General features: G+C 41.7%; 1 protein-coding gene and 1 long non-coding RNA gene across 4 annotated transcripts in view; one reads left to right on the top strand and one right to left on the bottom strand.

Moving 5' to 3' along the window:
• The window catches only part of Arid4a (AT-rich interaction domain 4A), a 75,236-nt gene extending 69,045 nt beyond the window's left edge, over nt 1–6,191 (bottom strand). Inside the window, exons 1-4 of one of the 2 annotated variants that reach the window (XM_028788636.1) lie at nt 6,002–6,191; nt 5,023–5,080; nt 2,723–2,833; nt 135–200 (exon numbers count right to left, since the gene is read on the bottom strand). In XM_028788636.1, coding sequence (XP_028644469.1) covers nt 135–200; nt 2,723–2,833; nt 5,023–5,028 — 183 coding nt within the window. In that variant the 5' untranslated portion in view covers nt 5,029–5,080; nt 6,002–6,191. The remainder of the gene's footprint in view (nt 1–134; nt 201–2,722; nt 2,834–5,022; nt 5,081–6,001) is intronic. The other variant, XM_028788643.1, reaches the window with a different exon arrangement.
• A 153-nt stretch (nt 6,192–6,344) lies between these two features.
• On the top strand, nt 6,345–15,005 carry LOC114639870. Of its 2 annotated transcripts, none has more exons than XR_003714072.1 (3): nt 6,345–6,657; nt 7,631–7,682; nt 11,917–15,005. It is a non-coding gene; the product is annotated as an uncharacterized LOC114639870 (long non-coding RNA). The 2 variants fall into 2 exon arrangements; XR_003714073.1 differs by having other exon boundaries at nt 6,639–6,746.
• The last annotated feature ends 1,257 nt before the right edge of the window (nt 15,006–16,262 follow it).

Below are 16,262 nucleotides of genomic sequence, written 5' to 3'. Positions count from 1 at the left end.
ATTATACATCTGTTATTTTGTTTACTGACTCACATGCATATAAAAATTCAAGTGTATGTATGAATGAAGTTTGACAAATTATAGCATTTGCCCGTGGTTCACTATTTTTGATTCCAAACTGGCCACATACGTACTCTTAAAGGGCCCTTTACTTGATCATCTTGCACCAACTGTGTTGTGTTATCCTGCTTCAGAAGTACCTGGAAAACAAAATGATCTGGAAGTTACTTTTGAAACAATGTATCTTTAATAACCCTGCAGGTGCCAGCTTAATAGCCTATGGTTACTTCTGCAGTAACAGTTATTATACTGTCTTGTATTTATGTTTATTCTCTTTCTCATTAACTGTGAGCTCCTTGAGGGCTGGAGCCCTCTTTCATTACTATTCCCCTTATAGTTAGCAAGTGTCAGAGCATATTACAGCCATTTAATAACTACTTGCCAAGTGAACAAGTATAGATTTATAATCCAGTGATACTGTAAAAATGCAAGACTGCTTCCAGTGTATTTTATGAAGTCATAAAAAGTTTTGACTGTTACAAAATATTTTTTTAAAACCTTCAAATTTTATTGCCTACTGAAAAACAGTGTTCTTGTGGTCCTTAAACCTCATGAGGCTGGGTCTGGTGGTACATAACTTTAATCCCAGCACTCAAAGCCAGGTGGTCCCCTGTGAGTGAGTTTAAGTTTCTCCCTTTTGTTGGTTAACTTGGTCTACATAGAGAGTTTCAGGACAGCTAAAGTTACATAGAGAAACCTTGTCTCAAGAAAAGTCTTATGATACAATTAGAAGCAATTTAGTCACAACAAAGTATCCTTCTCCAATGTACTTGCTCCTTCAGTTCTATGACACACACAGGGAAACAGCATAGCAGAGTAAGCAAATTCTGGGTAATGGGAGTGTGTGAGATGTCCTAAAACAATTATCATATTATTTTAAATAAACAACTGAGAGCCACAATAATATATATATACACGTATATTTTAAAGGTTAAAACTGTCAATGAGTCTCAAATACTCAGTGGTCTACATTTCTAGTTTACAAAATTAAAAGGCTATACCAAATGAAGAAGATAAAAATGTCAAATGGCATCCTAAGAAGCAAGTGTCACTAGCAGATTCATACCTGGGTCTATTAACTACTTGAGTCACAGTCTCTGAGACCAAGGCCTTCTAAACCTGGATTGTATTTGAAATGTTAGGCTTCTTAAATTAGTCCCAGAGGTTTTCACTCAGAATCTTTGAGATATAGTCCTGAGGATGTTCACTTTGAGTAAGTTCCTAAATGGGGCTAATAATGTTCTTGGTCTGGAAAGCATAACCTGAGTACCAGTGCTCCAGCTCACTCCTCTGTTCATTTCCTCATCCATATTCGACAAACTCTGTGTGACCACTAGTCATGAAGCACTTCTGCACATATCAGGAATAGAAATAGAAACTCTGAGCTGTCCTCTCCTTTTCACAGTATTTAATTCTGGTAAGAAAGCAGATAGGTAGCTGAATAGGACATATCACAAACTGTGAAACAGGATTATAATAATACTGACAATAATACAATGACAGGCACAGCAGAATGGGGAAGCCTGTAGGAAGTGTATGAAGACTTATCAGAGACTTTCATGAGACATATTTTATGGCTCTACAATGTTACACACAGTTATATACACAAAGATGTTCTTATACCTACATTAGCATAGTACGCAGAACAGCAGACTGTGGCTAGTCAGGTAGTGATGTGGCTCACACGGTAAAGGGAGACTGGCACGAACAAGGCTGAATCCTACCATCAATGCTGGAAAAGCTAGTGTGCTGCCTCAGTCTATGATCCTAGCACTTGGAGGTGGAAGCAAGAGGATCAAGTTCTAACTAATTCTCAGATGCTTAGTGAGGCTGAGACTGTCTTAAACTACCTGAGACCCTTTCATTTAAAAAAAAAAAAAAAAAAAAAGATCTACAATGTATCAACATGTAAACAGATTTCTCAAAGGTTGTGGGTATTTATCCACCTGTCCTTTTCTGTATTTCCTAATTCTATAGGAATATATTAACCTTAACTTTGTTTCCCTGATCTTAAAAATCAATGTCTTAGGCAGCCACAGCAGCTGATGTATGTCAGCCCAACATGCAGGAGGCAAAAGCAGGATGGTCACCAGAAATTGTCTGAAAGAGCCAGACACACATACACATGCAAGTGCGTGTGTGTGTGTGTATGTGTGTGTGTGCACACGCACACCTCAACTCCATGAATCATTTTTAATGTTATCTTGAGAACATAATTTTACCTCTTTGTTCTTCTTAATCACTGAAACTGTCATTATCTGATTAAGAAAGGGAGACACCAAATTATAGCCCAAATATGCCACAAACAGGAATGATCCAAATAGCAGGAGCGTCACACCTTGGAATCCTGAACGAAGCCTTCTGGCATTTTTTCTCAGCTTGAGTTCTTTATTTTTCAATTCTTAATACACTCTTTCAGTTTGGTATATAATGATACTTGCCCCTAGCACTGATTCAACAGAAAGACTGACAATGTCCAACCTTTCCCTCTAGGCTAACATGGACTGCAATCTCTTCAATGTACTGAACTTGCAGAACAACAGGAGTGACGCCTGTTCCTACTCAACCTTCTGTCACTCATAGTACACCAAATAACTCTGTGTTCTCAGAGTCAAACAACCAAACAAGCCTGTGTTGTCTTACAAAGCCTGAGAACATTTACCTTGACTTTCACCAGCCTTTTCACAGTCTTGATCTTTGCCTCACAGAAGGCCCCTCGGTACTTGGCACTGACGTCGGTTCCCACTGTCAGGTAGGCAGGCTCATCTGCCGCCTGAGGAAAGAACAGAGACTCCAAACATCATTACTGTTCGCCTTGACCTGATCTCTAACAGCACCAAAAGGAACTACATCTAAAGTCACTAGAACATTGACAATTTTTGCTTAATAAAAGTGATAATTTGCAAAATATTCCAAAACTCCAAACACCTTATTAACACTATTTTATGTATGGCACCATTTTCTGGTGCCATAAAAGTTGTAACTAGAAACTACCAGTAGGGGAAAAAAAGATTTTTTTTTTGAAGTATACATGTTTTAAAAAATTCTACAGTTTAATATATAATAGATAGAAAAATAAACAGAAGAAATGTATTTATATTAAATGTCTCATGAACTTTATCAGTTTGGGGCCTCCAGGTGATTCTATTTTCTAGGTTAAAAAGAAATAATGCTACAAAGTTAATATTAACAATACGTAATTAAACGTTTAGTGAGACAGATTATGAAGGTAACATCTTCTTTTGTTTGCTTTAGGCTTTTGGGACACGGTGCAGGCTGTCTCTGCCTCCTAAATACTGTGATTACAGGCCAGGGCCATCAAGCCTGGCTAAGGCATTATCTTTTGATACAATGTATCTTTACACACAAGAAACTAAGCAACCTCTTTCCAAAATTGCTTTGGATGAAGGTTGCATTTGAAAGGTTTAAATCTAAATTCAGTTGATGAAAACTGAGAGCTAAAGGCTGCAGTCATTTCTAGTTTACAACACTAATCTTCTCAGTATACTTAAAATAATTTTTATTAAAAAATGACCACTTAGCTGGGCATGGTGAGAGGTGGAGGCAGAGGCAACAGGATCTCTTTAAATTCTAGGCCAGCCTGGTCTCTGTTACACAGAGAAACCTTGGAGAAAAAAGAAAAAAAAAAAAGAAAAAAGGAAAGAAAAGAAAGAAAAAAAAAACACCCACATACAGGAAATAGTCACAATCATAATTATACATATATATATATATAAATGAGATATATAAGAAACTTCCACTTATAAATCATTTTAATCTTGAGACTAACAGACAAGCTATTTTAGTCTGCGATGTCACCTACTTCAAAAGCTGAACATACTCATACAATTAACTCAACATTATAAATACAAAGATATCAATGTTAACCATAGTTAACTTAGTTAAATATTTTAAATAGGAAACAATCTTTCATTTTCCCAAGTAATATTAAAGGAAGTTGTGTCACTCCAAAATAAAAAAATAAGAGGAAGTTTGAGAGTTTCAGAAAGTGGTATACTTAAGAGTCAGGCGTGGTACAGCATGCCCATCCTCCCAGCACTTGGAACTTGGAGAGAAGCAGCCTTGAATCACACTGTGAGTTCCAGGACAACCTGGGCTAAAGTATATTGCTTCAAAATAACCTTAACAAAAACAACTATATATTCCACACACACACACACCCCACAATAGTAAGTACAACACTGATCAAGCACTTTTAAATGTCAGTCTACTTTAAAAAGAATAAAAAATGAAGGGGAATACTTTTTGGTAAGTATCTGACCAGAAACAAACAGGCCACAGCATCCTAAGGAATTCTTAAGAATGTTATCAAAGTTTCCTTTCTCTTTAAGCAGGCAGCCAGTGATGTTTTTAAGACTAGGATGCTTCAAAAAAATACACATAGAATCCATATTTTAAAATACATATTATGAAGACTGAACTAATCAATCTAAATCACCTTAGTTTACTTTTTTTCCCAAGAAGTACACGGAACTCTCTCTTATTTGAACTACATATCATTCCGTTTAGAAAATGACATTGGTAGTGGAAAGGGGGAAGTATATGTTTTTAAAGAAAGCAAAAGCAAAACAAAACAAAGAAAACTTTAAAAAACAAAAACAAAGCAGGTCAACAAAAGCTTTACTTCTTGAAAGGTTTTTACACTGAAGTGTTTGAAAACCGAAAGACTGCACCGATCTTTTCAAAGTGCTAACTGCTAGAGTGTTGAACTGCCTGCATTTAGACACACACATACACATACATACATACATACACACACACACACACACACACACACACATACATACATACACACCTCACCCATTCACATGTCATTTTCCTGAAAAGTGCTTCTTAGTAAAGAAATCAATTTTAAGTAACAAAACGCTGCCATTCCACAACTGCAGCCTCCGGACTGGCAGCGTCCAGGGCACAGGGCTGCGAAGAGTTGGCTCCACTTACCTTCATCTTGACTGGTGACCTGTGGGGTTCCAGCTTCCTCGAGTTCTCTTCCCGGGCGCTAGAGCAAGGAAAAGAGACAGAGGATCAGTCCAAGGCTGGGTGAGACCGGGAAAGAAAGTAAACAAATGCAGGCGGGGAGGGGCCGAGCTCCGCGGCCCCCGGGACAGACCCCCCGTCGGGCAGCCAAAGCCTGGCGGGCAGTGAGCCCCACGCGCGCCAAAGGGCAGCGCGTCTCGCCCCTGCCCGGCCGGCCGACCCACCGCGCCCCCTCCTTGTCGGCCACTCGCAGCCCCTGCGCCCCGGCCTCCCGGATCCGCGCCCCGCCGGGCCCCGACTCTAGCGCGCGCCCCGCCTCCGCCGCTCGGCCCCCTTGGCCCGCCCCGGCCCGGCCCGCGGCGGCGGCAACGGAGTGTCACGGCGCCATTGCTCTCCTGCCTCCGCTCTGCACCATGTCAGGAAGGAGAAGCGCTCCTTCACCCGTGGGGCAGGGGCGGCGGCCTGCGGCGGCGGCCGGCGCAGGGGGACCCGGCGGGGGAGGCGCGGGGCGGGGAGGCGGCAGGACAGGGTGTGGGAGGGGAGCGAGCCGCACCGCCGCAGCGGCCGTCTCCTCCCGCGCCCGCCTCAACTTTTTGTACAGCCCGGAGAGGCGCGGGCACCCCGATCTCCGCGGTCCAGTAGCGGGTCTTCGCCAAAGAGGCACAGCAGAGTTGGGAGCTGGTTCTCCCGGCAGCCCGCTCCTCCAGAGCAAACTTAGCGGCGCGGCCAGCCCCACAGCCATTTTCCCGGGGAGGCGGCGGAGGCGGTCGTGCCCGCAGTTGCCGCCGCGGCTCCAGGACCGGATCGCTGCCCGGCGCCCCCGACACAGCCCGCCCTGCATCCCCCTCCCCGCCTGCGGAGCTCCCAACTGCACCGGGACCCCATCGAGGCAGCAGCTGCTCCCGCCGCTTTGCCCATTCAGCGGCCCCCGCTGACCACCTACCTACTGCGGGTGCAGAGCGTTGTCAGCTCTCAAGTCTGCCGCCCCACTGATCGCCGTGGGTCCCCGTCCGGGCAGCACCGCTCCCGGCCGCAGCGGCAGTTCCTGCGCCGGGTTCCCCCACTCGCCCCGATTTACTGCCACAATCCACCAAATAACAAGCTGTTGAGCAGACTCGCTTCTACACGAACTCCTATTGGCTGCTCATGACGCCGAATAGCTTCGGATTGGAGCTCGCTGTCTCCCTTTCTCATTGGATGTAGCTGTGAAACTTCCATGATTGGTGCGGAAAACAGCAGGTAGGACATCTTCTACTTCTGATTGGCTGGATCCGGAGACGCACGTTATTGGAGAGTAGAGGATTGAGTAAGAGAGCCCAAAAAATTGATTGGAGGAGCCGACTCCGGATGTGCTTGATTGAACACTGATTGGAGAACAGAGGGGTCAGGAAGAGCAATTCCGCACGAGGATTGGGCGGTGGCGTGTCCCATGGAAACGGAATCCAGAACTGCAGCCAGGGTTTTGCACGGAGGCGGAGCCGGGTCTTCCCCAAGCGCCTGCGCCTAGCCGGTTTCCCGGCGCCATTTTGTCCCGGCAGCAAGAGCCTGCAGCTCTATCCCATTTTCTGCGTCTAGAGGGAAGGAAGCGGACTCTATCTGGTAGGTTTATTTCAGTGTGGCACCGGTTTACTCTTCACCCCTGGACAACGCCTAGCGAAGGGTGGAGGAGTCGCGGAGTCGTCCGAAAGGTCTGTTGGAGGCTCTGGGTGTCGGGTGGCCTTGGGGGTGGCGCAGCTCTAGGAGCACCGGAAGCGAGGGCGGCCATGGGAGCCGCTGTCCGGCGGCGGAGCGTGGCTGGGGGCGAGGAGGAAGGGTGCGAGATGGGGGGCGCACGTGCAGTTTACTGAGGCGATCCTTTGCGCCTCTTAACTCGGGATAGCGAAATTTTACTGACATCTTTCCTCCCAGAATAAGTCTGTCTCCATTTGACATGCATTTCATAATTGCGGTCTGTAGACACCAGGGGCCCAAGGTTGGCAGCCTCCTTCGTGAAGACGGAGGAGGTGTGGTTTCTAGAACCGTCTTGCGTGGGGAGAAGAGGTATTTCCTCTAACTGTGAAGCTATAAGGAAACGTGGAAGCTCAGGGTTTCGGAATGCTGAGGAGTGTATCCGCCAGGACAGACGCTACTGCCACTATGACCTTAGACAAGCGCCTCTTGTCACTGCTTGAGGCGTGTGGTATACTATTATTTCAAAGAAAGTAGTAATGGTTCTGGAAGGAACGAAAATTTCTTAGATGGAAGGATTCTCTGTGCCGGATAGACATGGGTTCAGTCGTCAGCACATTGTCTTGTTAAATGACAACAAAACTTTACAACTGGATAACAGCGTATGCACTGAATTAAGATGTTAACCGCACTAAATTTGCCCAACTGAGTACGTCTTAACTTAAAGCCATATCAACTATTTTATTTGTTTTTTTTTTCAAAATTTGTTAAGATTGTGAAGTGTATTTTGGTAGTTTACTAAGTCATATCTATCTTTTAAATCTAACTGCTAAGTTTGGTAATGCACGAAACTAGGAAATCATTGAATAAACAGTCGATTGAGGATTTTTGTTTGTTTTTCTAGAGTTGTGCTGAAGACAACAGACACTTCCATGACATCCCAAAGTATCACAGAGGTGAGTCTTCATGTCTGTTGAAATCTTGTGAATTGGGGCAGGGGTGTGCTGAGGTTCTTTGTAGACAGGTACTAGAAGGCTATGTGACTGGTTGTTGAAGGTGTTTTGTTAGTTCAAGCTTTTGAGTGAGTCAGTTTAATTAGCTTCCTGATGTCATGTCGGAGAGAGAGCCACAGATAAAACCATCCTTAACATTTACACTCACCAATTCTGGTGTTCTCCTTCCTGGGACTTTGGGTTTTTTGAGACAGGGTTTTGGTAGTCTAAACTAGTCTGGACCTTGTGATGGCTTTCAAGGAGCCAGGTAGCCAAGGATGACCTTGGACTGGTCTCCCTGCCTCAGCTCCACAGTACACCATGCCCAACTTTTATTCTTAGACTTTTTAACACTCAGTACATTTAAGTCAGAATCTGAATGTCTTCCTGATTTTGACCCCCACTCTTGAGAAAGGTCTGATTAGTAAGTGTTTAGGCAGAAAGAATTTTGGCTTTCTGTTGTCTTGTTTTTTAAGAAAATTACATGTATACTGCTGATACTCCCTGGTAGTAATTGCTCACACATTATTCCACTATGAAGTTTTAGGTATACATAATTTATGCCAGTGTGCTTTTGAAAATTAATGAAAAATAAAAATCTCTTACAGTCTCTCCACCAAAGTAGAATAAAGTTTATTCTGTATTCATGGGATTCAGAATGTTTTTTTAAACGACTTTTCTTCTAAAAATAAAGATGTGTTCATTTTGTTACTTGGCGCCCCCCCCCCCCCAAGAAAACCATTGGGCCCTCCAAAGTAGTTTCTCTATAAAGCACATTCCATGGATATCTGGGATAGATGAATCATGATTTAAGCTTTGGCTTGCTGCAGTTGAATGCAGGCCCTTGGGCAGCATGACAGGCAGGTAACCTCCAGTGAACTACTCTCAGCCCAATATATCTTAGTTCTAGAGAGCTTTCCTGTCTGTTTTTCTGTGATAGCCACAATAAGCCACTTGAGTTTTCAGAATGCTGTGCCTAAAAACTAACATCAGTGGCTGAAATTTCCAGGCTTCTGGGTTTTATTTGATAGCCCTGGCTCCTCTTTGGAGTAGATTTGATTTTGTTTGGTTGGTTAGTTGGTTTTTTGGTGTTTGTTTGTTTGTTTGTTTGTTTGAGACGGTTTCTCTGTGTAGCCCTGGCTGTCCTGGAACTCACTCTGTAGACCAGGCTAGCCTCAAACTCTCGAACTCAGAAATCCTCCTGCCTCTGCCTCCCAAGTGCTGGGATGAAAGGCGTGCGCCACCACTGCCCGGCTTGGAGTAGAATTTCAAAAGAGAGAATGAAAAGCTTTCTGCAAGGCTGTGTGTGTTTTCTTGTTGCTTATTGAGATGGAGTTACTGTTTCCTCCCTTCTTAGCCATGTTTCACTCTGTTCCCTAGGCTGGCTCAGAACTCAAGACTCTGTAAGTCTCCTGCCTCAGCTTCCCATCTAGTGAGGTCTACAGGTCTTATCCCTATTGCACCTGGCAGAATTGTCACAAACTTCAAGCTACACATAGAGTAAACTTACAGTTTCTCAAAAGATTTTATTTTTTATTTAGGAGTACTTGAGGCATTTCTACATTGAAACATTTTGCTACACAAAAAATGACATTTTATTTTTATATGAGTACACTGTATCTCTCTTCAGACACAACAGAAGAGGGCATCCGATCCCATTACAGATGGTTGTGAGCCACCATGTGGATGCTGGGAATTGAACTCAGGACCTCTGCAAGAGCAGTCAGTGCTCTTAACTGCTGAGCCATTTCTACAGCCCCAGAAAATGACATTTAGGGTTACCAAAAACAAATTATTTCCTTAGAGTCTTCCTTAAGGCGTCCCACACTCCTATGAGTAGATCCTTTCAGGATTTTAATAGCCTTATAGGACAGTTTACACAGCTCGTCATCCTACTTCCTTGACAGTCATTTGTCTCTTCTCTAGTTTGAGACCCTATTTGCAAAAGGCAACTATTTTGAATCACTCGTAATCATTTTGTACCTAGTATGTGTATAAACATGAATTGTATATATATTTGTATACAAAATAAGTGAAATAATAAGATACTGTACTATAACAGCAGTTCTTTTCTAAAACTGTTTGAACATCTTGGTCTTCAGATTTTTAATATTACAATTTAACTGATTTTTGATTGTTAATAATATACAGATTTAAGGCTAGGGAAATGGCTTAGTGGTTAAAAGTCTTGCTGAACCAGCACAAAGCCCTTAGTTCAACTCCCCACTATGCATCGGCAAAGCTGGCTGTGAGGCATCCCTGTAGCTCCATTCCCCAGTGAGAAGAGGCAGAAGGAGTAGAGTAGAGGCCTCCATGGCTACCCAGTGTAGCCTGTTAATGAGCTTATAGTTTTAGTAAGAAAACCTGTTTCAAAAAACAAAGTGGAGAGTGATACAGGAAGACACCTGACATCATCAGTCAGTCTTAGAGCCATATGTGCTACATTGTTCACTGTACACACAATATGGAGACTGAGAAAACCCATTAAGAGTAGATCAACTGGGCCAGGTAATGCAAGCCTGTTATCCAGCACTTTGGAGGCAATATAGACTTACAGAGGCCACCTGAATCCTGAATAGTTTGGTTTTAGTTGTCATCATTGAGCTAATTACAATAGGTTCGGTAGCAATCACACTTTACTGTACCCTCTCTAAGAAAGGTCAGAAGAAAGGAAATCTCTTTGTCCTTGTCCCTCACATTCACAGGAAGTAGACTTAGATAAGGAGAGGTCCTGGCTTTTGCCAGTTATTTTGCCTTCTGCTCATTCTTTCACAGGAATTCTTACATCTGCAGAGAGAAGTTAATATCTTAAAATAGATATTTTTAGCACATAGACAGTAAAAAATTTAAAACTATATAGAAAAAATTTCTGGATTGATTCTAAAGCGAAGAATAAGACATTGTCAGTTAGTAACAGACCCAACAGAGATTGTAATGCCTTACACTGATGCTGAAATTACCTTATTATGAGTAATCAGTGAGGATCGGCAAAGAGCTTGCAATAATTTTGGGGGGAGAAATTAATAAGAAATACTTCAAGCAAGCAACTTCAGTTTATAAAAAGAACTAATTGGGTTCTTCTGAGTACAGTAAGAGGAACAGCAGTTGCTAAAGCTCCTACCTTTTATCTAGATGCCAATAAGTTAGGAATGGTGGGTTATAAGTCATGAGATATACGTAAAGTCATCAAGAAAGACCAATATTCTTCAGTTCAAAAATCAAAACTATATGGTACTCTCATGATTCTGTTAGATTTTCCAGAATCCTTTAATACAATCACTGACTGTCAATATGCAAAAGAGAGTTGTTTAGCATGTATAAACTGCTGAACTGACTCCAGGTGATGAGAACTCACTTTGTTTTTATACTAACTGCAACAGGTAATTGGAAACAGATTATCCATTACATATAACCACGTACAGTCACATATGGGTTTGCCAGGACCATTGGCACTAGAAAAGCTGTAAACTGGTTATTAATAGGAAATGGATTAGAAGCTTTAGTTTTTTATAAAAGGCATTATATAAATAGAAGTTTAAAGAAAAATTTTTCTGTAATCAGGTGACAAGCCAAGGAAATTATAAAAAATTGTCCTGTTTGTTCTTTGTGTAACCAAGCTCCATTACCTGCTGGAGTAACCCTAAAGGTACCTAAGGGAATGAAATTTGACAGGTGGATGTGTTTGATTTTACAGAGTTTGAAAACTTAAAGTATGTACGCCATACAGTTGATACCTTTTCAGGATTTTAGTGGGCTTCTGCCTTAAGTTCTGAAAAGGCTGATTTTGTAATTACACAGTTATTAGACATGATGACTATCTTAAGGATACCTTTACTGACTAAAACTGATAATGCTCCATCATATGTGTCCAATAAAGTGTAGTATAAAACATGTTACAGGCAAACCTTTACAATCCTATAGGTCAAGTGGTTGTGGAAAGATCTAACTGCATTTTAAAGGAGATGCTTATAAAATAGAAGGGGGATATGAGTTCACCCAGAGATAGATTACATAATGCTTCATTAATTTTAATTTTTTAATGTTAATGAGACAGGTAACACAGCTGCTGAAAACGACTAGAGTTTAGATACGACTGTTGAATAAAATCAGCCTATGTACTTTAAGGCTGTGTTAAGCTCAGAATGGAAGTCAGGAAATGTGTCGCATCGCATAAAAGGCTATGCTTTTATTTCTGCAGGAAATGAAATGCTGTGGAGCCATTCAAAGTTAATTAAGATTAGGCTTGACCCTGGAAGACCTCCAGAAAATCTTGGCTGCTGATGTGGAAAAAGAGGCCCAGAAGAATAAGAAAACAGGTGACTCGAGTACTGGTCCCCTTGTGTGGGAACAGATCAGGAGGCCAGCTGAGACATGAATGTCTCTGTAGTAGCCAGAGAATCTGTTGGCTATCAGGTCCTCATGACTTACTATTACGTGTCATCCTGTCATGTGGCATGAATGGGATCTATAAAACCCTATTACGGTTTGGTTATGCAGTCCAGTCAGATTTACAAAGATTGTCAGATAAACTTTTACCTGCTCAAGCAAAGAGTAGAGACTCATTGTTAGCTGATTTGTGCACACTGCACATTTCCATACATGTGTTACTGCAGAAGTGTCCCTACAGTGTTACCAGAGCTGGGGCAGGGTGGAATTCCTTAGCATACATGTGTTACTGCAGAAATGTCCCTACAGTGTTAGCAGAGCTGGGGCAAGGTGGAATTCCTTAGCAGGCAAAGATGCAGACTGATGCAGAGGAAGCAGGAGGAAGGCAGAGCTGAGATAGAGGTTGGTTGTTTGGTTGGTTGGTTGGTTTGTTTGTTTGTTTGTTTGTTTTGAGATAGGGTTTCACTTGTCTGGATTCAATTTTTGAATAATACTTTTTATAATATTTTTATCATAGAACACTAAGTGTGTGTGCGCGCGCGTGTACGCCTGTTTGATTCTTTTTCTCTTAAAAGCCTGGAGTGAGAAGTCTGTTTTGATGAGTATTCAGGAGGCAAAATAATTTTTTATAAATAAGTGTATGCTCTGCATCTTTAAGGTAAAACATGGCTCAGAATTAAAAGAAGTCTTTGTCTTTCAGAATGACATTGACTTTTGTTGTGGGAATAAGAACTAACATGCTTCAGTTCTAAAAGATGTAGGATTTGCTACTTGTACTGAAAAAATTTGATTCTGTTACGTAATTTTATGTCATCCTTCAGTAAATGAGATTGGCCATGCTACGTATGTATGTATATGCATACATCAGGATTTGATGAGAAGTAGAAGTGAGGGGTTTTGACGACATTAGATAATTGCAATCAAACTTTTATTTTGGGTACCAGGGATATAGGTCTTGATTGTAAGAGTGCTTTACCAGATGTATACAAGGATCTAGGTTCAAAAAACAGAACCAGTTGTGTTCTTAATATTTAAAGCATACTCTGTGGTGTATGTGTGGATGTCAATATGATTGTTTTCTTTGCCCTGTTGGATTTTGTTGTTGTTTTTAGGACCATGTGAATAATGGTTTTCATTCACACATAATTCAAATTAGAAAGATAGCATATTTCAGCGTCTGGATTAAAGTATATCTGGGTTATTTAATGACATTCCTCCAACGATGGCATACCTAGGGAGCTGAGTGTGAGTAAGATACTTAACATAATGAAGCATAGAAAGTTAATCTAAATACTTGAAGAGACTTGAATAATTGGGGTTTTTTGTTTTTTGAGAGACAGACAAGTAATCCTGGCTGTCTTGGAATCCCTCTGTAGATTAGCCTCAAACCCAGAGATTGTCCTGCCCCTGCCTCTCCAGTGCTGAGAATAAAGGCAAGAACCATCATAAAAGGAACATAACCAAGCAAAACAGGGCGTGTTATAGCTGGTTTGTAATGCATGTAAGTGTATACACAAGACCCTCAGTTGTATTATCAGTACTGTGAAACAAGTCAAAGAAAAAGACAGGGAATTAGTTAGTGTATGTTGATGAAGGCTTTTAAGGATAATGATCTTAAAAAGTCATTCAAGTTAAGTGAAAGGTTCTGACTAAAAATGATTGCGAAAAGCTGTTTCAGATAGGAAACTCATTGAGAAAGGATGCCTAGCAAAAGATGAGATCAGAAAAGCTAAGAGGCATGTGTTGTCAAGAGTTGCTAGGATCATCTGTGCACTGGAATCCTATTGCACACTTGCCCTCTATAGATTTTTAGATGGCTTTGAGTCTGAGGTATGAACATAAATTATAGGTGATTTTTATTTTTTGTTGACTTTTGTTTGAGATATGGTTTCACTATTTAATAGCCTTGGCTAGCCTGGAACTCACTACTGTAGACCAGGCTAGCCTCTAATTCACAGAAATCCATCTGTTTCTGCTCGTAAATGCAGGGATGAAAAGCATTGGTCATCATACCCATCTTAAGGTAGGTGTGTGTGTGTGTGTATGTGTATGTGTGTGTATGTTTATATTGGCTTATTTTCTCAGCTTTATAAGTTATACACGTTTTCTCTAATCCTTCATTAGCCTTTTTTATCTGGGTGTTTTTGTTTTTGTTTTGAGACAGGCTCTGGGATTGTTGCCTTAGCTCCCCTATGGTCCTAGTGCTGGAGTTACAGGTGTGATCCACTGTACCTGGATTTTTTATTGTTTTGTTTTGTTTTTATTCTTCTACTGATCCCCATTTTTATTTTGATGTATTCTATTGCCTGTGCCCATGTCAATGGTTTTTCTCTCCCATCAGTGACTTTATTTAGGTTTGTTTATAAGTATGTGGGCACACTTGCAGTGACTGTACATTCCCTCTGTCAAGCATTAACTGTATAAATACTGTTAGGAGACGTGAAGCCCCATAAGACGCTGTCCCTTCCTAGCAAGATGTTGACAGACCCTGTCTTGTTCACAGCTTCAGTATAGGTTTCATAGCTACTGTGAAGTTTAAGGGTGCAACAACAGGTCAGTGTTTCATGTGGGTTATATAAATGTCCTGTTGAACAGAGCACTCAACAGTCACATACTCTCAGAGCATTTGCTTAGCAAGACTTCCCAAAGACCTTGGAGGAAGAATAAGGACCACTATGGGATCTAGTGTCTGCCAAAATGCTTATCTGTGACCTTGCTTCATTACCCAAGCAGCCCTTGTTTCCTCTATATTCTAGGACTTTTAGAATCCCACCCTAGTTTTACAATAGCCAGTGAAATTATATGTTGCAATGTATGGGAAACAAACAAAAATTATATAATAGCCTTTAACAGTTCAATCTAGTCTGTACTACCACAAATAAAAGTTGTTTTCTTGAAATAGCTTTTGTGTCCCGTCTCTTTGTTCAGAATCCCACATCTCTTGATGGTGTCATTTCCCTTTTCACCAGGCTAAGACCTGGTGCCCATCCCACATTGCCAGGGTAGAGACCCCTGGGGCGCAGCAGAATTTTGTAAGTCTCAGGAACCAGAAGAAGGAGGGGCCTGATCATCTTCTGGAACCCCAGGACTTGCCCAAGTACTCCAGTATAGGTAGGAGTTGCACAGTGGCTCAAATAGAATAGTAAGCTGGAAATAAGTGAGAATGTCTGGATGAAATGGTCAAGGGACTTGACCACACAGGCCAAAGCAGTAGTCAGGTCAGCTCCAGTTACATGGTGACCTCGTCCAAAACGGGTTCCAAAACGGGGATTTCTTATTTTAGTTGTTTTATGTGTGTGAGTACACTGTCGCTCTCTTCAGATACACAGAAGAGGGCACTGGATCCCATTACAGATGTTTGTGAGCTACCATGTGGTTGCTGGAAATTGAACTCAGGACCTCTGCAAGAGCAATCAGTGCTCTTAACCACTGAGCCATCTTTCCAGCCCAGTCTGGGATTTCTTTTATTTATTATTATTGTTATTATTATTATCATCATTATTATTCCATTCATTTACATCTCAAATAATATCCCCCTTCCTGGTTACTCATCCTACATCCGCCCTCTCTCCCCTCCCCTCAGTCTGGGATTTCTTAATAAAACAAAGAACCTGAAATATCCCCGGGGGGAGGGGAGCGGCTAGTAATGAATGAAGCAAACGTTCATCATTTTTAGCCCTCTGTGTATGTGATTGCTGTGTTTCAGTGAAGTGTTGAGAGCTGTCACAGGAACTCAGAATACCCACATCCGTTCCCTTACATTGACTGTTGGCTAGCTAGATAGCTCTTTCCTACCTACAATGCTTACATCCAATTACAGGAAAATTTTAAACTATGCTAGCAAGGATAATAGTTAAAATCATAGATCAGAACCTGAGAAGCCTCTTCTGAAGAATTGTACCCCTTGTCAGTTCCATCTGAGGCCATACTGTCCCCTGAAGGCTACTAGAGTCTCTTACTAGAAATCACACCAGAACTGTCTGATTTAACTTCATATATTCAGGTTTAAAAGATATATTCAGGTTTGAAAGCATCAGAAATCCAACCAGTAATACTACTCTCTGCAAAGACCACCATGGTACTTAGCCATTGTTGTAAGGACATTCTCAAGAGCCTTTAAAGAGATCTATCTAGCAGGACGGTGGTGGCGCACGCCTT

Source organism: Grammomys surdaster, unplaced genomic scaffold, assembly GCF_004785775.1.
Source record: "Grammomys surdaster isolate TR1022 unplaced genomic scaffold, NIH_TR_1.0 127, whole genome shotgun sequence".
Classification (NCBI taxonomy): domain Eukaryota; kingdom Metazoa; phylum Chordata; class Mammalia; order Rodentia; family Muridae; genus Grammomys; species Grammomys surdaster.
Note: the sequence above shows the minus strand (reverse complement) of the source record. Positions and strands in the feature narration are given on the sequence as shown.